General features: G+C 40.3%; 1 protein-coding gene across 1 annotated transcript in view; it reads left to right on the top strand.

The window, feature by feature from the left end:
* Positions 1 to 19337, top strand: part of ksr2 (kinase suppressor of ras 2) — a gene marked incomplete at both ends in the record, with an annotated part of 118305 nt that extends 98968 nt beyond the window's left edge. Inside the window, 6 exons of the mRNA XM_080433881.1 lie at positions 1454 to 1815; positions 8302 to 8398; positions 8495 to 8628; positions 12816 to 12950; positions 17009 to 17138; positions 19191 to 19337. Of these exons, the coding sequence (XP_080290007.1) occupies positions 1454 to 1815; positions 8302 to 8398; positions 8495 to 8628; positions 12816 to 12950; positions 17009 to 17138; positions 19191 to 19337 (1005 nt within the window). The remainder of the gene's footprint in view (positions 1 to 1453; positions 1816 to 8301; positions 8399 to 8494; positions 8629 to 12815; positions 12951 to 17008; positions 17139 to 19190) is intronic.
* Between the last annotated feature and the right edge of the window lie 6754 nt (positions 19338 to 26091).

The following is a 26091-nucleotide window of genomic DNA, read 5'->3' as shown; positions in this document are numbered from 1 at the left end:
ATGCAGTCCTAAGCCTAATTTATGCTCTGTTGAATGACGGAGTTGTGTGCCGAAAATAGCCGACCTACAAGCTCACAATCCTGTAAGTTTGAAGGTCGGCTATTTTCGGCTTGCGACACCGCCGTACGTAGTTTTTACTAGTTTTTTTTTTCTTGTTGTTCTTTTTCTCTCTCATTAATATATCAGCGTGACATTAGGGGTGATGACACACACACACATTCTGATGGTGACACACACAAAAAAACAAACAGCTGTAACAGACATTAGCCCCAGCCCCGGCGCTCGTTTGGTCTAATTAGGGAGGGCCTTGAGAAATCTTAACAGCGAATAATGCTTCACAAGCTGGAGGGGAAATGTACAGCTCTCTGTGGCTAATTTTGTCACGCTGCTCCTTACCACAATTCATTGAGATAAATGTTTTGTAGGTATACAATGCCGCTTTAATGGAGAGCAGTGTGTATGAGTGTGTGTGCGTGCGTGCAAGTATATACTGTGTGTGTGTGTGTGTGTGTGTGTGTGTGTGTGTGTGTGTGTGTGTGTGCGCGTGTGTGTGTGTGTGTGTGTGTGTGTATATATATATATACAGTATAGATATATGATCAGGTAGCTCTCGTGCACATCCAGGCAAAGACAAAACCTCCCACTGCTTCTCTCAGCAACGGACAATGAATGATGATAGACAGGACTCACTCAATGCTTCATTTATAATCTTTTTGCACGACACGTTTCGCCTTGTTGGCTTCTTCAGGTGCTATATTATATGTAGCACCTGATGAAGGCAACGCGGCGAAATGAAGTATCTGAACACTGTATCACAGACAATGCCATTTTACATGAGACGCGTTCGCGTTCATTCTGTCTGACGTGCATTTAGCCAGTCTCTGCTAGTCCTGTTCTTGTCCTCCTACGACCAGTGGTGGAAAGTAACTAAGTGCATTTACTTAAGTACTGTACTTAAGTACAATTTTGAGGTCTTTGTACTTTACTTGAGAGTATTTTTAATTACCAATACTTTTACTTCTACTCCACTACATCTCAGAGGCAAATATTGTACTTTTACTCCACTACAATTATTTGAAAACTTTAGTTACTACCGGTAGTTACTTTTCAGATATACATTTTTATATTATGAAACATTAACCACTTTTAGCCCTATTTTATACATAGGCTATTTGAAAATAGCAGATCTACAAGCTCACAACGCGTCGCATCACGACGCGTTGTGAGCTTGTAGATCTGCTATTTTTTATTTTTTTTGTACTTTTACTTTTGGTACTTAGTATATTTTGTATATTTTGTATATTTTGATGCCAATACTTTTGTACTTTTACTCAAGTACATTTTGAATTCTGGACTTTTACTTGTAACGGAGTACTTCTACATTGCAGTACTGATACTTTTACGGTTTAAGTGAAACATTTGAGTACTTTTTCCACCACTGCCCACGACACAGAACGAGGAGGGAAACGACGAGGACTCGGGCGACGACTTCGAGGAGATGAACCTGTCACTCCTGTCCGCTCGCAACTTCCCGCGCAAGGCCAGCCAGACCAGCATCTTCCTGCAGGAGTGGGACATCCCCTTCGAGCAACTGGAGATCGGGGAAATGATCGGCACGGGACGTTTTGGCCAGGTCTTCCATGGCCGCTGGCACGGCGAGATCGCCGTCCGCCTCATCGACATCGAGCGCGACAACGAGGACCAGCTGAAGGCCTTCAAGCGGGAGGTGATGGCCTACCGCAACACACGCCACGAGAACGTGGTGCTGTTCATGGGCGCTTGCATGAGCCCGCCGCACCTGGCTATCATCACAAGGTAAGGCTGCTAGTACAGGGGGTCGTATCTCAAATCAGTCCCTAGTTCAGTAGATAGTGAGCTGATCAGGGAGTGAGTAGTTTTCTAGGGTGTCCCCAAAGCCCGAATAGTTCCAGTGGACTTGCATTTCAGCTCCCAAGAACAGTGGTTTGCCATCTTGTTGTGCCCAAGGTACCAAGATAAGTCAGAACATCAAGGCACGCCTGCATTCATAGAGAAAGTACAGAAAATAGCTGAGAAGAGAAAGTAGCTGATCTATACTGTAATAGCTGATCTACAAACTCAACGTGTCACAATGCCTGTGAGCATCACTAAGCTTGCACTCAGGGCTGTGGCATTAGTGCAATGGTCCATTGTTCCGACGGCACGCATTATAACAAAGCCTAACCCTAAGCCTAACCTTAACCTCACAAAAACTATGCCTAACCCTAACCTTAACCTCACAAAAACTATGCCTAACCCTAACCTTAACCTCACAAAAACTATGCCTAACCCTAACCTTAACCTCACAAAAACTATGCCTAACCCTAACCTTAACCTCACAAAAACTATGCCTAAACCTAACCTTAAATACCTCACAAAAATGATGCCTGAACCTAACCTCACACTAATCTAACATCGACTGAGACGTCAAACTAATGGCCCATTAGTTTGGCTCTGGCTGTGCCACTGGTGACATCACTGACATGTCCTTGGTATCTTATAACCAGGCTCTTCCATGCTCGAGCCCACTGTCACATAAAAGTGACGTCACTGACAAATCCTTGGTATCTTTTTCAACCAGCGCCAAGCGTATCCATTTTTTTTCAAGCTCGCGTTACTGAAACACCAGCGGCATCATTATTTCATGTCAACATTCAAGTAGCACTATCAGAAGGTATAAACCAGAAGGTAGAAGGTACAAACCAAGTTTGAAGGTATAAACCAAGTAAAATAATAATAATAATAATAATAACATAATAATAACAATAATAATGTCACTCACATGATATAATGTTATATAATATGAAATAGTAGTCAACTTCTGTGTTTTGGTACAGTTGGGTTTGATGGGTACCGAGTAGCCTACAAATGGACCGTACTCCAGACACGGATCACCGCACCCGGTGTACGGTATGCAGTGCTCACACTAATCACACCATCTGGGGCGATTTTCTTCATGCGAATAATACGTTTATTTTTAAAACCTTATAAAGTCAATGCAAGCTTCCACACCAGTTTCGCGGAGCGAAAAAAGCGTCTTTTAATTATTCGGAACGAGTCAGAATTTTGAGTATATTCGCATATTCGCCGGTGTGTAACCGCCTTTAGAGTTTGTATTAAATGTTAAAGTCATTCTTTGTAACATTCATTTTAAGAAGTCTTTTTGGCGACGCCTCTTGCGACATCTCGGTCATTACAGACTTTGTCTATAGCCTACAGTCCAATTGCCCAACTATATTTTCGAACGCAGCTACAAATTATCAGAAACTGTATTTATTAACTGTAAAATATATAAATAAATATGTTTCTGGTACATCTCTGGTGCCTACAACATTTTGGCAACACTAGTGTTTGATAATGTTTAGAGAAGTTGTCACAAAAACATTTATGTGGAAAGATTATATCAAAACTAACTTTTGTTTAATTGAAAAAGTTACACAGTATGACTTTAATGACCCAGTTTGTATAATGACCGGGAGCTGTAGCAAAGACTTCATACTTGTTGAGAAAATCACAAGTTGCACACAAGAATAACTCTCAAGAAAATCTTTTTTTCCCCCTCTGCTCTCAAGTTGTTGGCTACTAATTGGCACAGCTACTGCTGTTTGTATATCCACCGCTGAATACCCTGCCACCTTCCTGTTAAGGACAACAGAAAAGCCATGAATAAAATGTATAGATGAATATCAACCAAAATAACACACAAGACAAGAAAGACACAATAAAGAAGATGCTTTGTTGCTATGTTGGGGGGGGGTTCCCCCGTTGTACTTGAACAAGGAAAATAAGGAAAAAATAAGTGAATACGCTAGAAACCCTGCAGGATTATGAGGTTTATTTGCCACTCTTGTCATAAATGAAACAGACAAGACGTGCAAATTATATTTGAAATTATGTTGGCATACTGTGACTTAAAGGAGTATTTCATCCAAGAAATAGTTTTATTTCTATCGTTTACCTACCCATTGGTGTCTTTGACTCACGGAGAGTTCTAGTTTGTAAAACATTCCTTAAATGTGAATCCAGATTCCAAAAAATGAAAAAGACCCGAATTAACTACTAACTATCAAACTGTCAAACTATACCAAAAATCTGTCCATAAAGTCCAAACATTTACAAACTAAAACTCTCTGTGAGTCAGAGACACCACCGGGTAGGTAAACCATATAAATAAAGTCCTTTCTTGGGTGAACTACTCCTTTAACTTACTGCTGTGCATATTGGGTGTGCAGCCAACTGTTTTGGTATAATGTTCAATTGCATGTGATCATTTTGAGAAAAAAGCAATATGGGTGTGCCGATATATCGTCCCGCGATGTATCGCGATACGTTTTCGTGACGATATGTATCGTTTTGGCGTTTTGAAAAAAACAAAATAATAATAATAATAATAATGCAAAATATGAGCCCAATATCGTGTATCGTATCGTATCGTGAAATTAGTCACACGGCACACCCCTAATGTGAAACATACTACACCTAGTTGGTTGAAATATGGCTATAGAAATTATGCTTCACCCTGACCTGACCTAAAATCAGAAATACAACAGGAATTCTTTACCGTCAGTGACTGTAGCAAAGCTCTCTGCTTCTCGGAAATCCTGGGTGCTGATTGCTGAAAACGGCAGAAAATGTCAGTGCAGTAATTGTTTTTACTAGTGTCCACGAGCAACCAGCTGCTCCAATTATACTGTACATTTGTATGGGCTGAAAAAGAAAGCTTATTTGTTCACTTTGGTCCCATTAATCCAAATAGGAAACAGGACCAAAAAGAAAACCTGCCCAATCTAACTCTAATAGCTCATTTATGCTCTGTCGTATGGTAGTGTCGCATGCAGAAAATAGACGATCTTCAAGTTGAGAATGCGTTGCCTATGCGACACATTGTCAGCTTGTTGATCATCTGTTTTTGGCACGAGACACCATCGTATCACAAAGTATAAACCAGACTTCAGTGGGTTGAAATTGGCTAATGCTGTACGAAGCATTTCAGGCTGCATTAAGGTGAACATAAAAAAATGTCTTTCATCTTTTTCTGTTCTTGTTCACTGTGTGTGAGTAGACTCAATCAAGCTCCCATGGTGGAGAATCATTATTATTGTTATCGCCTTTTTTACTCTTGATTTTTTTTTTTTTATCCATAGAAAATATTATTTCTCATTTCCAAGCTGCGTGGGCTTTCAGGATGTTGTGGTGACTTCATTAGCCTACCTTTTCATTAGTGGCATGCCACAAAAAGCTGTCTCCTCGGTCTTGACTCGTTTGTTGGAGGAGGTGGCGTAAAAGCTGCGGCAGTAATTGATGTCATAGGAGTCTGCGTTTAGCTGAAGGTGTCAACTGATGTATCACCGGTGCCATAAGGTGCACTTCTACGTTGCAGGGACTCCCAGGAGGGGGTTCCGCTAGAAATATAGCTGCTGTCACCTTCGGCATTTTGAATGAATATGCATAACATACAGTGTATTTGGCTTCGGGTCCTTTGATGGTCACCAGCATGACGGAGGCAGTTTGGAGGCAGGGGGTTGGTTTCAGAATTGCCGGTTAAATTACCCAGAAATATGACACCTAGGGTGTCATAATGATAAGTGGAAATGGTAAGCAAACATTTCCGTTCCAAATCAGAGATTCTGATGCCAAAATGATCTTGCATCTGGTGACTGAAAGATATGAATGACTGGGTGAAATTAGTGGTTTAAGATAAAGATTTTCAAAATTGGGGCCACAGGCCCCAGGTTGGGCAATTGCAAAAGAGAGGAAAAAATGTTATACAATCATAAAAAAAACTAGAAAAAGTGCTCCTCGGAGCACAGGTCTCCGCCAGGTCAGGCAGAGCTGCCAAGTCTCACCCTTTGAGAGTGAGAGTGACGCAATTTAACCTCTTCACACGCCTCACGCCACACTTGCCATTTCACACGCTTTTTTCCCCCTCGCACTACTTTATAACATTTTTTTTATTTAATTATATATTTCCATAACTTGTTGCTTGAGGCTTGCCGTAGTGGGTGATATCCCCCCCACTTCTTGGACGAAGAAAAAAGAAAAAGAAAAATCCTCCGAGCTGAAAAACAGCAACCGGGTGGAAAACGGAACGCTCGTCCTAAAACCAACCCGATCTCCAGAGATTACCGTAACATTGCACGGAACGAGTGCACTTCATTCCGTGGATAGCCGCCTCGGAACTCCCGAATTGCGTGCATATGGTACGGCGCTGCCTTTGTGACAAAACCATTTCGGAGGCGCGCAGTCACAGGCGAATTGTCACCCCGTGAAGGACCACCGAGGGAGCTAAGGCGACCGAGTTGCCGTCCTGAACGGTGGGACATTCGCCTGTGCCTACTCAGCGCCGTTTGAGTTATGTACCGATAGGCACAGAATCGTAAATTTTATTGTGCGGACTGCTCTGCTTCCGGGTTTTTCCGTGTTGCGACTGGTTACGCCCACCGTGGGACTCGCCGTACATATGCACGCAATTTGGGAGTTCCGAGGCGACTATCCACGGAATGAAGTGCACTCGTTCCGTGCAATGTTACGGTATTCTCTGGAGATCAGGCTGCCTAAAACACACTGCTCCATTTTTTTCCGCGGACCGTGGCTGCCGGATTAGACCCGGTGCGAGGGTGTTTTAGGACGACGGTTCCATTTCTGAATGGAGAGGTGAGCTGCGCGATGGACTGGAGAGAAGAAGGACCCGCCGATGTTTCCTTTTTGCTTGATATTGTTTGAAGGCGAAACAATCAAGACTGATACACATGAAAGAAGACAGATAATAGAGAATTTAAAATTTAAGAATCGGTTCAGAATTGAATGAGTATACGGCTATAGTTAAATGTGAAGCTCTTTCTGCTATAAATATGCATCCATGCGTTCTGCGCCGCCCGTCGGCTGCGACGTTTCCTTTTTGCCATACATCTACACTTCATGGAGTACATTTTTTTTTACCGAATTAACCGAATGAAAGTAACAAAAACCCGAAATAAAAGGGGAAAAAAACATGAGGCTGATAAAAAAAAATCAAGTGATATTTCTCCCTTTGCCTAGTGGGAATGTGAGTGTACAATTTCACGGAAATCGCACGCTGTGTTCATGATTTGAGGCATTTTGTTCAATCAAAACGGTGCCCTCCTGTAAACTTTGGAAGCCAATATTAGCCAATCAGGATGGAATATGAAAAATCTGACCGTTTGGTTTAATGACTAAAGAGATACTGTGTACCGATGTGCGTGATGTTTGGACAAAATCTGTAGGAGTACTGTCAAGAAATGTGTTTTGCCAAAACCGGCCTCCTGGTGGCGCTATAACAGGTCCATGTGAAAAATGTGGTGCAGAGGTTCTGCTCTATTATCCAAGGAGTGTGTGTGCACAGTTTCGCTGCAATCAAGCCAAGCGTGCCGGCGATTAGCTGTATACAGACAGAATGACACACACACACACACACACACACACACACACACACACGCACACACACACACACACACACACACACACACACACACACACACACACACACACGGAAGGACGGATGGGCAGGGTGCAAAACATACTCTCTCGCCATGCCTTTCGGCCTGGTGGAGACAAATATATAAATATGTTTAATTTCAATTAAAAGTCAATGTTATTGTGCCAGTCTAAACACTTTCAACATGGCGTCCCAATTTTGGGGATGTCATTATTGTAAAAATCTTTCAGAATATTCATCGCATTGTGACGTTATGAGCTTGTAGATCGCTCTACTTCTTTTTGTTCAGTTTTTAAGCCATTTTGCAGCAAGGGGGCTGCAGCTAGCGGCTATTTGGAGTCTTTGGCATGGAAAAGGTTGTGAAACCCTGGTTTAACACATGGGGGTGAGGGATAGGGATCTAGGATCTCAGAAGGTCATTTTGGTCATAATGTATTACCTGCCTTTTGAGTCATTATGAATTAATTCAAAGAACTAGAGGAATATCAGCTTTGGCAGAGACACATCTCTGGATGTTATCAGTTGAAGACTGGCTATTATCACATCAGCCACTGGGAGCCATATGGGATTTGACATGATCATTTGCTGTCAATATTGCAATGAACATTTGCCTGTGTGATCATAATAGTGAATGCTAAAGTATAATGGCAAAGGTTTGACTACTGTGCTTTAGCTCTAACGGAAACGTTTACAGATTCTGTAAAGTTATTGACCACTTTCAACCTGGCTTCCCTATTTTGGACGACGTGGGGCTTAAGTGGTTACAAAAATACCTATTCAAGCAGTATGATAATAACTGAGAATCTAATCTTTGTCTTTTTTCTCAGCTTGTGTAAAGGCAGAACGCTGTATTCTGTTGTACGGGATGCCAAGGTGATTCTGGACGTGAACAAGACTCGACAGATAGCACAAGAGATGGTCAAGGTAGTAGCCAGCTGTCTACACTGAATGTTAGAACTCATACTTTTCTTGTGTGTGGCAATGTCTTATCAAGGAAAATGTCTGTAATTTTTTCTTCAGGGAATGGGCTACCTCCATGCTAAGGGGATCTTACACAAAGACATTAAGTCCAAGAATGTGTTTTACGACAACGGCAAAGTAGTCATCACTGACTTTGGACTTTTCACCATATCCGGGGTGCTGCAGGCTGGCAGGTAATTCGTTCAAAACTTCTCGCACGCAACTTCAACCCATTGCATCCCTATTCTGGTTAATTATGTAAATGAATGTAGAAAAAGTAAATGACTATTTGAATGGTTCCTGCGGTTTGAATGGTAACGGACGGACAGCAACACCCACAGGCAACAGCTTCTCAAATGATATTCTCAATTCAATTTTAGTATAGTGCCAAATCACAACAAGACATCTCAAGACACTTTACATATAGAGCAGCTGTCCTACCCTGAGCAAGCATTTTGCAACGGTGGCATCGAAAAATCCCCCCTTAACCCTCTAAGACCGCATCTGTGTCATTTTAAGATTTCTTTGGGCTATTCAAAAAATAGCAGATCTACAAGCTCATAGCACGGCACCGAGTGCCGCGCTATGAGCTTGTAGAGCTGCTATTTTTGAAAAATCGTGAAAATGTGTGCAAATCTTTGAATATATATATTTTTTAAAGTGAACGTTTGTAAAAAATATTTTGTTCCAGGGAAAGCAAAGATTTGAGTTACAAATGTTCGCTTTAAATATTATTATTTAAATATTATTCAAATTATTTGCACAAATTGTCACGGTTTTTCAAAAAATGTCAACGTGTGGCACTCGGTTCATAATGCGGCACTCTGTGCCGCGCTATGAGCTTGTATATCTGATATATATATCTGCTATTTTCTGCTATATCTGCTATTTTCAAAGAAAGCTAAAAATGACACGGATGCGTTCCCGGTCTTAATGGGTTAACGGGAAGAAACGTCAGGCAGACCCTAAAGGTAGCAAAATGTTAGAATTGGCAACATACAATAACAATGAACATACAGTACAAAAGCATACAACACACAACGAGTGCAGGGTAATCCATTACTGCCAAACTGTTGTAATGGACAGGAAGGCATTCACAACCTATAGAGAACGTAAAGGAGACACTGGTGTTTATTTTTGTGCTGAATAACTTTTGTAGCAGCATTGAAAAATGTCTTGATGATTCATTGAAGAAAAAAATCCCCCTTCACACACCCTGATAATGTACACAATATTACTGCAGGTAGAGTAACAGTATGTGAGGAATTTAAAAGCAGTTTAACGTGAGGCTACAAAAACACATCAAAATTGGCACGTGACCTTGAGCTGCAAATCCCAATTTTCATGTAAAACAGTGGCAAGTCGGCAGTGGCTCAGAAGGTAAAACGGCAATCAATTGAAGTGATTGGACTTAATAAACTGTCAATTTGTTGAAACTGTTGATTGGTATTTTGGTATGTTACTTGCTGTCAAAGATGAGCACACATGATGGATCTCATTGACACGCATTGCACACAGATGAGGCCTGGCTTTGACACAATGGAGAACACGGGACATACTGCTATTAAATGAACAAAACTCTGTGTGTGTGTGTGTGTGTGTGTGTGGGGGTGTGTGTGTGTGTGTGTGTGTGTGTGTGTGTGTGTGTGTGTGTGTGTGTGTGTGTGCGTGCGTGCGTGTGCGTGTGCGTGTGTGTGTGCGCACGTGCGAGTGAGAGAGAAATAGATTATGAAAAATGAATACAAACTTAATTGATAACATTAATGTTTATTAGGCTAACCAAATTAATGATAAATAAAGTAACAAAAACTATTTTAAATAATGTAAAATAAACTAAAGTCATTATTGCAAGTCCAATCACAATGAATCTCCAATGAAATCAAAATACAATAAAACCTGTAATCTGTGAATGCTAAAGTGATTCATGTGACCTTACTTCAATCAGCGAAGTGCAGTGTTGAATTTGAGAAATATTGAGACCAATATGACTGTACAAGTATTGGTAAAATTCTAATACATTATTCTGTGAAATAAACAGGTTATATGTTACTTACTGATAGTTATACTGTACTTGTACTATATTAAAATGGAATCATCCTTAACCTTTAAATTAAATTCATTATTTCCGTGCACCTTATTTTTTTTATTTGACGGCCTTCCTGCCCTGGTTTTTGGCCTTAGTGCCCTAAAAAAAAGGCAACCCTAAATGTGGCCTTCACCCTTAAATGACGAAATTCCAGGCCTGTGTGGAACAGTGAAATTTGATGCATTTATTTTTTCTTTATAGACTCATAGACATCTTTGATTTCTGTAGGGAGAAATTCAAATGGGGCTGCAGTAATGTTTCCCTTCCCCTTAAGCCTGCAGCTTACTCCAATCAAAGTCAAATAGGAAGTTGGCAGCACGTCTTAGTTGGCGTTCGACGATTACAGTGAAACGTGTTATCGCACCCGTCCCGGAGGAAGTGTGGGGATGTGTGTCGATGGCGTGGACCAAGCTGAAGCCCCATCTCCCCCTGTTTTTACAGCACTCTCATTATCTCAATATCGGCACTCTGTGACAGTTTGGACGTTGGAACATGCTTGGGTCAGTCCCCACCCTATTTACTGATCAGTGTGATGTCTAGTTCTCTGTATGTGTTCCCAGGGATCTCATTACGGCTGTGGGAAGCTGAGACACGTACTGATGTTGTCTTTTACTCTCAGACAGCAGGCGCAGTTGAAGACAGCCTGCTGTTGGCTGCTCAGACGCTACAGTAGCAACACTAGCAGACTCAATTGTAACAACTACACTAGAATAATATGACTGGTTGTTTTGCGTTTCACAATATCGTCTTTTCACAAGGGTACATAATGGGGTCTATTTGGATCCATTAATACACTAAGTAAGGAAGAAGGTCGGAGAGGCTTATTGTCGGCAGTGCGCTAGACCCCTGGGAGATGGATTGCTGAAGTGGAGCGCAACGCCTACCATCAGCTCCCAGTACTTACCGCACGACTTGCCACACCCAAGCCGTGCTACTCATCCGCTGAGTTGGCGGTGCCCGGGATCGAACCCATGACCTTGTGGTCAAGATGTGCTCTATACCGACTGAGCTACCCGGACACTCTTTGAGTTAACTGAACCCAAAGGATGTTATTGTGTATTCCTACAGAGTAATGTTAAATTTCTCTGTATATTATACGACAATAACATTACAATGCCGAGCTCATCAGTGGATGTGAACTTCCCTCAATCCCAGACATAATACGATGGACATTGTGTCAACAACGCTCGCACAACCACCAAAGATCGTTGTCATCCCAACCATGGACTGTTTCAGATGCTGCCACATGGAAAGCGCTGAAAGACTGCTAAATAGTTACTTCCCCGGACAATCAGGCTTGTGAACCATCACACCAGGGAAAAACTAAACACAATTGCCTGAGGTCAGGGGCAGCAGCAGCCTGAAGAACCTTGAAAACAGCTTCAAGCACCTTAAGAGCTACAACAAACTGCAACTGTTTCTCGTTTACCTTTTTTGCTATTCTCCCTGTTGCTTTATAGTATATGTGACTATTGTTATAACTATTATTGCTGATATAATGTCTGCAGAACCATAACAAAAGCTTTTTACTCTTATGTACCCGTACACAACATGTAACAATAAAGAAACCTTGAAACTTAAACCTTGAATTTCCCTCCAACGCTAACCCTGGCAAAACCCTATAAACTAAAATATGCTCCTTCTCTTTGTACTGCTGAAGCCTGGTCACCAGAGAAAAACGCAGGCATTGTACTTTTCTGCAAACCACGAATACATACAGTAGGAATTCTGATACATAAGAATGTCAACATTTCTGAACAAAAAATAAATGTCATATCAACATTCAAGTTTTACTGTATATGCAATATACAGTAAAACTATATACATGATTCCCATGAATCCCACCCTATTGGTACAGTATGCAACTCGGACAACCCTGAGAATATGCTTGAAACACTTTATCTTTAGGCTCATGTAAACAGCTTGATAGAAATAACGTCTTATTCTTCTTAACATTTTTTGGCATGTAAACATAGTCATCTACTTTGGTTTGTTACTGTCCTGTCCGTAAGCAGTAATGCCCAAGGTCTCCCGATATGGGAAAATATCAATAACACATTCATTCAGGAAAGTGAAAAATATAAATTGCCTCTTTTTGTTCCTATGGTAAGTTGCCATGCTATAAGCACGATAACACACTGATAAACTATGCACTCAGCGTGCATTGTCACTATACATACCTGTATCTCAGTTCCGATGGCTTTACAGTCATATACTGTAGCAAGACCATAGCCATTAAAAGCTAAATTAGAAATGGCTGCGCTATGTTTAACAGTTGTTCGATTCACTCTGCAGCAGGAGGGAAGACAAACTGAGAATCCCCAGCGGGTGGCTGTGTCACCTGGCACCAGAAATCATTCAGCAGCTCTGCCCTGAAACAGAGGAAGACAAACTCCCTTTCTCCAAACAGTCAGATGTCTTTGCTTTCGGGTGAGTGACTTTGACCCTGACACCTCCCTTTTCTGTCAGTTTTTAAGTTTTGTCATCAGTCTTGAATACACCACAGTTTAAATGTCTCTGGCCTGATGATGTTTAAACCTATTGGACAGTTTTTTCTGTTAGCAGAACATGCCGTGACAAAATATGCCCTACTCGATGTGACAGATATAAGAGACTCATGATTGAAGGTATAACACCAAAACAAATGTAATTGAATTGTTGATAGAGCTATGTATTGGTCAATTAGCACAAACACAAGCCAAGTAAATAAAACGCTCATCACAGACATCGTGTCTCCCCTCTCCCGAGTCACTTGTACACTCTCAGTAACCTCAGTGTTAATTTAACTCTGAGGTTTGAAGTGCCCTTCTCAGCTGTGATGACATGCCTCTCTAAGACAAGTATTAGAGTATTTCTATAACTGTATATCTGTAGGCTTTATATATATTTTTAAATTATTGTCTATTTTATTTTCTTGCTTAATATGTATGTAGAACAATCTGTGGTACAAGTTCCAACAACATGTTGCTGCTTGTAACTTTATACTGTAAGTCAGTAGGTAGGCTAGTCCTATACCATTTACTTATGTTTAATTTAATGTAATGTTAAGACATTTATGCTTGAATGACAGTGATTAGGCATGTTACAGCACTTTATTTAAAAAAAATTAGTTCATAATACGTGCTAGAAAAATTTAGAAGATTTAGATGTATCGAGATGCATCGCAGAATCGAATCGAATAGTTAACAGGGTAATCGTAATCGAATCGTTAACAGAGTAACGTAATCGAATCGAATTGTGAGGCCATTGCCAATGCACACCTCAACCTATAATGTGCTGTTTTCACTGTTGCTACTCTTAAAAATATAAAATAACAAGTGTGAACCCATAGTCACATTCATAGCTATATACTAGATATTTGGCATACATATTGAGGTACAGTATGACATTTTGTATCGTGCAGCCCCAGAATTGGCAAGTAGAAAGTAAAAAATAAGTGTTAAATTGAACTGTAATTACAATTTTGCTTATCATTTTATAATGGATGATTTACCTGTACTTGCCCGACGGGCAAGTGCCTCTGAGACCTTAGTGTCAACCCCTGTACCTCTCTTTCTGGGGAGATATTGTGCTTTGAAATTCAGACAATACTTATTGTCTACCAGTAGTGTTCCTAACCTAACGCTACATTTCTCAATAGCAGAGCAGGGAGACCACCTCCAATCACCACAGATGTGCTAGTTATATTGTTATATTGTGTTAACATATTTTACCATACAAATTGGTCAACGTACCATTTCATTCACTCAAAGTTCTGGATTTGCAGCTTTAAAAACACTGTTAATGTACTGTACAGTTACGGTCGTAACACCACATAAAAACAACCGCATGTTTCTTACAATGCGGTGGTTAATGTTGGACATTATGATTTTGGCTTTCTACAACAAAATATACAAGAGTCTTTGCTGTTTTGACATACACACAGAGATTTGGCCATAATGACCATGGTTATTGTAACTTACAGACAGTACTGCTTACCGTTGACTGGAGTCGTATTCCCAAACCATGATATCCTTATCCAAACGTGTCCTAGGCAGATGGAGCATGCCCTAGGCCTGTGATCGTACTTACAGTGTCATTGCTTATGCATTTGTGGGGACTCTGCTCTATTGATTCCTGACGCCATTGCATTTTCAGACGGTACCCCATATGGAGGTTTTTGTCACTCATCACCTAAAGGGATGAGTGCTGTTTTAAGGCAAAATCCACTATCTTACCGTATAGCCCTTATGTTACTTAGAGAGGTGACACCCGGGGGCCACTTTACATAATCATAAACAATCAATCAACAATGTTTAGCCCTGCTAGCAGTATTAGGGCTCAAATGATGGCTACGGTATGTCATTCGGTCGGTCAGTCCATCTGTTTAACCCATTAAGACCTGAGGCCGATTCTACAGATGCCTTCTAAATCAGTAGTTTCTCACGCTTTCAAGATTTTTTAAAAAGGTTCAAAAATAGCAGATGTACAAGCTCGCAGCGCGGCACAAAGTGACACTCATACATATTTTGTCCAAAGCTTCCACTTCCAGATTTCCAAATCGACACAGTCACGCTCCCTGGAAGATGAACCCTAACTATTGGGTGACCCCATGTCCTATCCTTTAGCGCCACCCTCAGGCCAACATTTTTTACTTTTGACACAAGATATCTCATAATCTAAATGGCAGATTCCAGGATGAACCATACTGATTTTGGTGACCCCATGGCATTTCCTCTTGCGATTAGTAGCGACACCCATAACTTATATCCGTTCAACTCTGTGGTGCGACAACGTACAGTATAACATAGGGCTAAAAGGTAGGGTAAGTGATTTTCTTTGGTTAAAATAAGTGTTAAATAGCTCTATATTCTGATAGTACTCGTTGCTATAGAGTGTTTGTTCAGTAACAGGAGTCTCCATGTCTCTCCACCTCTTTATTAACACATTGGGTGCCAGCATTTTTTCATAACAACTTACGTTGGGTGCCAGCATTCTCCCCATTGACTGCGCTTTGCTGTTTAAAGCTCTAGACTCCACGAGGAGCAAATCCATGTAAAAAAAAAACATCCATTCATGTTGCGCGATGACCCTGGCTACAGCCTGGAACGATAACATTTCACTCGCGAGTTACAATGGGGGGGGATCGCGCATCGCGCATGACCGGTTTTCCCCACCGGAAACAGATTCGGAGATATAGGTGTTTTAAAGAAGGAAATAGACAGGAAGTGGATGGCAGCCATGTTTTTGTTTTTCCGGTGATCTATCTGGCCTATCCTTCTCAAGATCACAATGGGTACTCCCAGAGCTGCTCTAGCCCCGCCCGTGTGGAGAAAAACGAAAAAAACAAAAAGACATATTTCACGGTCTGGACCGTGTTCGGCACCGGACCGCTACTCTGCGCAAACACGGTTCAGACCGTGTTTGGCACCCGATGTGTTAAACAGAAAATACATTTTCAGGTCAGGATACCAATTCTATCCAATCAGGATAGAGAACTCAGTCAGGATATAGATTAAACAAGTGAAATTGGAAGTGATGACACTAAGAAATGAGCAGACAAAATTGGAACTGGAACACTGAAGGTGATAAATGGGTACTCTCTCCTGATTGGCTGAGATTTTGTCACCCACCTGAAAATGTATTTTCTGATTATTAAAGAGCTGGAGAGACAGGGAGACTCCTGTACAAACACTCTATAGCAATTATTACTATAAAAATATAGTGCTTTAACCTTTTAACAAAACAACTTTTGTTTTAACCAAAAAATATCACTTACCCTACCTTTAAGTGGTTAAATTATCAACACAACAATAACACAATAGTGGTTATACAGTTTATAAAGCTTTATAACACAAAAGCCAAAATGTGATTTGCTGGTTTAATAGTTACTTGTTGGGTCGCACACAGTGTGTACAACTGGGTGACATTGTGTCTGATCCTGTAGCTTTGGAGAAGGGAGTCCCACAGGGTTTAATACTGGGTCCTCTACTGTTTCTTTTGTACGTTAACAACATCTGCAGTCAATCAAAGCCCTCTAGGTACCATATGTACGCGGACGACACTGTTGTGTACTCCTGTGAGCCGACTCTTGATGTGGCTGTAACAGATTTGCAAATCTCATTGCAGCATGAATTGAAAAAAAGCAAATCGTTGTTAAACAGCAACAAAACCAAGGCAATTTTGTTCACTCCACATTCTACTCTAGCCCCCGTAAACATCACCACTCTGGATGGAACATCCATTGAGTGGGTGGAGCGTTAAATACCTTTGCATAAAAACCTAAATTAAAAAATTCACATTGATTCTTTGACATCATGGATGTCCTATTGTTGTTTGTTTTGTAGTGTATGTGTATGTGTATGTGTAATTTTATTTTGCCTCTTGGCCAGTTCACACTTGACAAAGAGACTTTGTCTCAATGTGTTTTTACTGATTAAATAAAGCTTAGATTTAAAAAATGTATTACAAGTTCTCAGCAATGCCATGCTCCTCTCCTGTCTCCACAGCACCATCTGGTATGAGTTGCATGCACGCGAGTGGCCTTACAAGAGTCAGCCTGCAGAGGTGATCATATGGCAGGTGGGCAGCGGGGTGAAGCCCAACCTCACGCAGATCGGCATGGGCAAGGAGATCTCAGTAAGGAATTTGTTCCTGGAACTTTGTGTCTTTTCACACCTTGGTCATGAAAGTGTCATAACAAGTCATTAATCATCCATCAAACACAATGGAAGGTTGTTCTGCATACCAGAGGGATTCAGTCATGCAGTGGTGCATAAACAGTGGGGAGATATCGAAGTCATTCTATTGGGTCACAGAATTATGTGCAGCAGTGGTTCTCAAACATTTTCCTCGGAAATCGGCCATTTTCAAACAGCCAAAAATATTAAATGTTTAAACTGTTCATCGTTTACTAGGGACCCCCTGGAACCTCCTGAAGGAGCCCTGGGGGTCCCTGGACCCCAGTGTGAGAACCAGTGATGTACAGCGCCATTGGAATTGCAATGCAATTCAACGCAAAGCGGAGAGTGCCGTCGCCCCGCAACAACCAACCATGATGTAGCACGACTCCGACTGTTTTATTGCTTTTATACAACAGTTACCAACAAAATGTATTCATATTGTGGGGCAATTCACTTCCAAAATAACAAACTTTTTGCGAATGTCATCTCTGTTTCCTTGGAAAATAAAATTAGCAATATTACACTCGAGGGTGTGCTTTAAAGTTTAAAGTCGTTATTGGCATTTCAGTTTAGGCGCTTGCGGCGAGTTCCGCAAGTGCCAATAATGACGGTAAAGAACACCCTCGAGTGTAATATTGTGATTATGCAACAGTTACCATCAAAATAAAACATATCAATATGTATTCATATTACAGTATGTGGCTCTCAAAAATAACCTTTTTGCAAGTGTTATCTCTGTTTCCCTTGAAATGCATGGGGTCTAACAGAGACAATAACTAGTCCCTGTTTACAAAGCCACTCCAGATGGCTCTGTGCCAGTCAACTTTTCCCAAACTGAATCAATACCACAGATAGAGAAACAAAACTTCACTGGTTAGTTCAATCTCATTGTAACTAAGATATTCATTGGAGATATATTATACATATTTATTTTTAATGACCAATTTAGCTACTATGTCTGCGAACTTCAAATGCAAACTGCTAGCACTAGCCGTGTAGTAGCGGGTGCCAGCTTCTAGTACTCAGTCAAATACAATGAGGATTTTACTGTTTAAAGGTAGTGTAAGTGATATGTTTTTGGTTAAAACAAAAAAAAAAATTTAAGTTGAAGCTACATATTCTGATAGTAATCATTGCTACTGTATAGCGTGTCTACTGTCTATTTAATAACAAGGGTCTCCTCGTCTCACCAGCTCTTTAGTAAACAGAAAATAAGTGTTCAGGTGGGTTGCCAATTTCAGCCAATCAGGAGAGAGTGCCCATTTATCAGCTTCAATTTTATAATGTTCCAGTTCCAATTTTGTCTGCTCATTCCTTTGTGTCATCACTTCCAATTTCACTTGTTGATCCTGTATCCTGTATGAGTTCTCTCTCCTGATAGGATAAAATTGGTATTCTGAGTTTACTAAAGAGCTGGAGGGACCCTATTACTGTACAAACACTCTATAGCAATTACTATCAGAATATACAGTAGAGCTACCTCAGTTGTACAGTATAATGGGGTACACTGATGTATATTGGCCAATCCTAATGCACACCTGTAATGTAATGTAAGGTCATATTTGTTCATGTATTTTTGAGAGCAGTCATATGTGAGGCTTGAAAAACATTAGATGTTAAGTTTGTTAATCTTTTTTATATATGTTTTGTGCACAAATGCCAAAGCCTTTTGCCAATACATTTTGCATCGTTTTTTTCTTCTGCCTGGCAACACCGTTTGCACCACATGTTGTTCCATTGATGAAGCCTAAAAAAAAATGCTAGTTGAGAATTTGTGTTTAATTGACTTTTAATTATTACAATAACTTTATCCCTGTCTTTAGCTTTTAATTGTAAAAATGATCAGCTATCAAACAATTAATTGTCAATTAAAATGAATACTGTACATGCATACATTGAGTTACGTCATCACAAGCATCCATAATTCTGGGTCATTGCTGAAAAGGTTTGTGCACCACTGTTCGAATGCATTCAAACCAGTCTAAAATGAACTTCTTTTGTTTCTCAGGACATTCTGCTTCTCTGCTGGGCTTTCCAGCAGGAAGAAAGGCCCAGTTTCTCCAAACTGGTAGAGTTACTGGAAAAGTTGCCTAAAAGGAACCGTCGCCTTTCCCACCCAGGGCACTTCTGGAAGTCAGCTGAGTATGTCAAATGATTTAGGAACACAAAACAAAAACGACAACTATAAAACAAAAAAAAACGAAACAAAAACAAATACCACCTCCTTAAGAGTGCACTGAATCCAAAAGCCAGCCCAGAGATGAAAACTGCCCATGATGTTGTACGCTGTCATGGAGTGTTGGCATGCTGTGTGTAAGGATGAATTGACAACCCAACTTCTCAAAGCGTCTGGGACTCATATTTTCATTGCTTTTGATTTTGAATCATAGAGGATATCTTTTGTCCATGTTGTCTTTTACAACTGATCTGTTTCGTTTAAATTCCTTTGTTCTATGGCATTTCTTTTCTTGATGTATCTTGTTTTTAATTTAAGATTTATTAAGAGACTTTTGATCATTGCATAATTTTGGACAGAAAGAAAATCAAAGTCATTTTGAGACCATAAAATGTGTAAATGTTTTTCATGTCATGTCATTTTCAGACTGAATGTAATTGTTGTACATCCTCCTAACAATGTATTTTATCCACAACATTGACTTGCCATCATCAGTCGTCTGTCAAATGTGTGTTCCATTGTGTCACTTGAACTCCCCATGTTTGTCTGTACTGTACGTGTGTGTCTCAAAAAGCTTTATTTAACCGACAAAGTAAGATAAGTCCTCTTGTTATATACGGTACCATGTGAATGTGAAGAAGCCACCCATCCTGTCTAGTAGGGGTGCGCAGTACTATGGTACAGTGGGAGACTGTTCTCCAGTTTGGCCTGTGCTTTGAATATATTGCCTGTGAAACATAAAGTGAGATGTTTAAACAGCAGCGTTTGGTATTAGCACATGCCGCTTCGCTGTTGGGTCGGTTGCCACGCCGGCAGGCGTAAACTCCCTCACGCAAACACTCCTCTGTGAAAGAACACACCGCTGACACTTGAAATGTATCTCATCTCATCTTCCCAGAACTTGCTCCCCAGATAAACAAATCTAGTACAGCTACAATAGTTACAGAATATGATCCAAATAGAGACCGATATGCGGTTTGATGCTGTTTGATCATTACAGCTAGTTTATAGTGAAATGGATGGAATTTCCTATAGAGTTGCGGTAAAAGGATTATTGGCTGATGAAAATTACATAATTTACGATGTTTTTTTTTCTTCGTTTGTGGCTATTTTGAAACTGTCAGTCATGGGTCTGTTTCTGATGGGTTTTTGACATACGGTGATATACATATTTTTGTGAACCTTGGGCCCATGGCAAAACGGATTTTGATCTCATTTAGTTTCCTGGTTAAAAAAGTTCCTGCTTGTTAGTAATGTGACTGTTAAGCCTAATTTATACTTTGTTGTACGACCGCATTGTGCAACAACGTATAAATGAGCTCTGACTTGATTAAAGGGATCTCATATTAATGTCATTCTATCACCCATGAAGAAAGTATAATATCCCAGAAAAGGCAAGCCACACTTTGAGTTTATGTCATCATATAGTCAAAAGTATTTATTTCTTGACAGCAGTGATATAGTAGTTGAAACCTCTTGGTTTTGTCCAAGTCGTTGTGTTTCTTAACTTTTACCTTTTAATCTTTACTGTCTACATGCTTAATAGACTGATCAATGAACTGATCTAGCATAATGATCAGTCGGTGAAAACTATTTTTTTCTTACACCGATGTATTGAGCTACAGTACTCATGTATTCATTCTAAAAAGAGATGCCATCATTTAATCATTTGAGGCCCAAGTTGTTCAGGTTTCAACTGCCTTAAGCCTGGATGTTCCCTCATTCTAGACTGGGACATATACTTCTTTCTAAGTACTTTTTAACCACTAGCGTCTCTTTTCTGGGTCGAACATTCAGTGAAAATAGCAGATCTACAAGATCACAACGCATCACAACACCAGGCGTTGTGAAGTTGTAGATCTGCTATTTTCAGTGAAGAGTTTTAGTGGAGAGGGGGAAAAGGAGCAGACCATGCATTGAGCTCTGGGGGACCCCAGTCAACTGAGTCCTGCGGGAGTTAAGCGTTTAAAAGCCACAGTAGGACATATTTACATGCCTGTTTAAGATTCACTTCCGTTTTTTCCACATTGAAAGATTATGTATGCACAAACTCAAAGTGCGAATTGTTAACCCCTTGGATCACGACTCTACTGTACATTCAAGCTAAATTATCAAGTTCAATTGGGCTAAACTTTCCCTTTAACATGTTAGAGAAAACATATCAGAATGCTGAAGACCATCCTGGGCCACTTTTTTATATTTCATAAGGATATATTTGGAAATATATATTTAGAAAATATAGCAACATGGAATCATATCATCCTGGTTTGGAGGGTGTGGCATTGTACAGTAAGACTTGTATACTGCTTTTGGATTTTTCTAGCCACGGTTAATGAACATTAACAAGTATGTAAAATAGCCATTACGTATATACACATCTGCCAGTGTTGGAAAATGCATACAAACAATTTGCTGCTGTTTTTGGAGTACATCTGTCTATTTTGGAATTTCTGGAATTCAGATATTGTATGTGGATCATTTATATTTGTACTGTTTACAAATTTCAAGTGCATGAGATGGGCTGCGAAGGATCGTTCCTTGTTATGAAAAAATAAAATCCTTCAACGTCATATAGATATCTATAAGAACATACCAGTACTACAGTACGTGAGCATCAAGCAGTATGGTTTCCATACCGCCAACAAAGATCTTCTTCAAGCATTGCAAACTTTTTCAGAAGCTTTGTTAAGAGAATGATTGTTATATTATATTTATAGAGTGTATATAATATCCAAGCGTGAAAAGATGAAACATAAAAAAAAATTGACGTTACAACCTGTGATGGAATTGACCACAACCTGACTGGAAAACAATCAAAGATTTAATATTAGTGCCAAGTGTACATAATGGATTGTAGACCATGTTTTTTCATCACTTGCTGTATTATCAAGATTCCATATGAATTTTGACATTTCTTTTGATTGTATAAATATGTGTTGTGCTCCCCCCCCCTTATGCTTTCATTTCCCCTCATTTTCCTTATTCTAACTGCATTGATGCTGTGTTTCTTTTTCATATTCAGTTCTTGTATTGTAGAGTCTAGCTCCAGAAAAGCTTGTATTTAATGATGCCTTATGGTCCATAGCTTAGTGATGAGTAGATTTTGAACACAAGCTCTTTATTTGCACTCATCCTTTACAAAGTGTCTGAAAATAAAAAGATGTTTTCATTTTGGACGTTCTTTGGTTTCATTTTGGTCATCATTTATCTTACCCCCCTTCACTTTTTCATATTTTACACATCACTTTGGTTCAAGATGTTCCTCTTACACAGATTTGTACTTAAGTAAGTCACATCTTGCACAAAAGAAAAGGCGAAAAACATCAGATTTTCTAAATGACTTAATTTGCCCATGCAATAGGCAGCTCTAATGTGATCTAATTGATTCTACTGGCTCATCATTTCTTTGCAGAAATGTAAAACACAAAGTAAACCAAGGAATTACACACATGGTGAGTCATGGCTGAGGCTAGCACATCACTTGCATACATTTTATTTCAACATAAGTCAACATAAAATTAGCACATTGTGTCAATTGGTAAGGGACCTGGATATTGGATATGGGGCACTGGCCCAAAAAAGGTTGAGAAACGCTGGCCTAAATTGTAAATTACGTTACAGAGTCAATATTTTGGCATTTTCCTTCTGACTTCAAGCACTACCAAAACCAGATACAAAGGGTATTAATGACTAACTATATAACTAATATCATTTTGAGTAAGTAAATCATGTTTTAGGTCACATAATGATAGTGATAGAGTTCACTGCAAGGTCTCAGGTCTTGCTGTTTCCAGCATAAATCACAGTAGTCCTGCCTGCCATGTGTGGTCTGGAGAACAGACCACTGTCATACTGTCCAACCTGGGGTCTGGTCCCCCCTCGGGGAGTGAGGAGTGTGGTGCCAAAGATCACAGAGGGGCGTGTGGCTGTTTTATTTTGGAGGTGGTCCAAAATTGTGTGCACAACATCATAACTTACTTTCATACATGACTGCCTCTGCCTGTATATTTTTCATGTGATATCAGTCTAACTTGTCATAAGTTTCTACCATACTGTAGCTACGGTAAATTGGATATCTACATTAGAAGCTCACAATGCGCATCGATGCGACGTGTTGTGAGTTTGTATGTCAGCTAATTGCGCGGTTCGTCGTGCAAGAAGTAAATACTATGGCTTAATTGGTTAACAATAACATGTCTGAAAAACGCAAGTGTGTGTCTGTGTCTGTGTGTGTCTGTGTGTGTGTGTGTGTGTGCGCAGAGATGGGGGAAAATACCAAAAATATTTTGATTCAAATATATTCTGTGTAAAAAAAATTATCACAATACAAATACAAAATACTGGTAAAAAAAAAAGTATTTTGAAAACACATGAATTTTTTTTTATAAAAACTGATGCAATGATTAGTCAATTCATAGATTGATTGCCAAATATTACATTAATTGTCTATGTCAGAATTTCTAAGAATAAATTGATCATAAAAGCAGAGTGTTTGGAGCAGGCGGCCAAAATGTTAAAAATGTGTGTGAGGGCAGTTCAGAGTGACCTTGTTATCGTTGAAAGCTACACAAGAACTATGGCATGAGACTGAATGCACAGTCCTACACAGAGCTGCCTCTACGCCTGTACTTCACTGACACAAGGATACTGACCAGGATACTGACACCACACCAGTGTACTGACCAGGATACTGACACCATGATATTGCCCATGGATACTGACAAGGAAGATACTGACACCAGGATGCTGACACCAGGATATTGACCAGGGTATGGACCAGTATACTGACACCAGGATACTGACCAGGATACTGACCAGGATACTGACCAAGATACTGACCAGGATACTGACCAGGATATTGAGCAGGGTACGGACCAGCATAGGGTGCATCCACAGATAAGATACAAGTCATCGGAAGTCCCATCCACTCCCATGTTATAGGAAAGAAACGGAAAGACTGCCCCGGTGCGCGTCTGAAACGCATATCCGGGTTCCGGTCTTCCTTAAGTAATGGCCAGAAATGTCCGGAACCGGAACAAGGGCTTGCGACAACTACAGTAGCGTCAACTTGTATCTCATGTGTGGATGCACCCATACTGACACCATGGATACTGACACCAGGATATGGACACCAGATTACTGACTCCAGGATACAGATACCAGGTTACTGACTCCAGGATACTGACTCCAGGATACAGATATCAGGTTACTGACTCCAGGATATACTGACACCAGGATACTGACTCCAGGATACTGACACCAGGATACTGACACCAGGATACTGACACCGATGCTGACACCAGGATACTGACACTAGGATAATGACCTGGATACTGACCAGGATACTGACCCCAGGATATTGACACCAGGATACTGACAGATAGCATCACAAATAATCAAATATTAGGCTTGTCTGAGCATTTATAGGTTATGCGGTAATGTAGTTATCACAAAAGTAAACTATCTTTAATGCATAAGGACATTTCCATGAGGCTTTATTCACTAGTTGAGGCAAGGTCATATATCTTTAATGCATAAGGACATTTCCATGAGGCTTTATTCACTAGTTGAGGCAAGGTCATATGAAGTCTGTCTCAAGATCCGCCATACTCTGCCTCTCATTTGGTTGAATCTGTTGGGTGGGTAAGCCCACAAGAGGCGGAGTAGAGGCGGCATCTCGCAATGTGTTTTATTTATTTATTCCACTGTATAAATGAAAATGTTTAAGATGTGTTAATTTGAGAATAAAATGACATAACACATGTATTTCATGCATTTAAAATACAGAAAATACAACATCTGATAGTATCTTGATAGAAATTACATTTTTTTTCCGTCCCAGGCAAATACATACAAAGTATTTGCACGTAGGTGTGTGTGTTTGTTTGTGTTGCATTCTTTGAAAACGTGAAAGAGGCGTGTTCAAGCTTTAACCAAATTAACTCTTGTGTCCCTACTTTTAGCAGGGCGGGAAATTGATACGATTGGTGATACAAGAGAGAAATTTGGCACAAATGACCTTCATATGACCCTAATTGATAATCAACCTCTGGCCACGCAGAATTCCTAAGATTTCAAGATGGCCACCACCAGTTTTCAAAATGGCTGCAACTGGGCCAATGTTTTGGACTATATCACTTTGCTGGGGCTTATTTTAATATATGTTCTGGAGGTGTTTCTACCAAGTAAGATAAAAAATAACATTAGGTTCCAATATGGCAGTATAAAAATTATGGTAATATTGTGTGGCTTGTGGGGATTGGGTCTAATATTTAGTTCAGTGACCATGGAGCTAAAGAATAGTTAAGAAGCTATGTTCACATTCACATTCACTCACCTGATGAGCTCGCCATTTGCTTTCACATCGACGGAGTCGTTCAGAGGTACGAGATGATACAGACGGAGGACATCAGGGACACCCGACCCACCAGGGAGGTGCGCGGAATACCCGCTCCTTCCTCTAGTAGTCCAACTGCACCAAAGAGGGACACACCTATACTGGCTCTTCAAAGACATCGGGAGTGACATCGTGAAGCTCTACGACCTCGCAACGCTGTGCAAATTGAGGCTGAAGAAGAAGAGAGGTGTCAGAACCCGTTCAGCCACCCATTTCGGATGCTGTCATTGCACTGAATAGGACGTTATCACGTTTAATCAGACTATTGATTGGTCTAAGTAGGTGAGATACTGACCTACCGACGGAGCTCAGTAGGTGTTTTGTAAAAAGTATAGT

Source organism: Gymnoscopelus braueri (genome assembly GCF_963280865.1).
Source record: "Gymnoscopelus braueri genome assembly, chromosome: 7".
In the NCBI taxonomy this organism is placed as follows: domain Eukaryota; kingdom Metazoa; phylum Chordata; class Actinopteri; order Myctophiformes; family Myctophidae; genus Gymnoscopelus; species Gymnoscopelus braueri.
The sequence above is the reverse complement of the archived record's forward strand: the minus strand, read 5'-3'. Positions and strand labels throughout refer to the sequence as shown.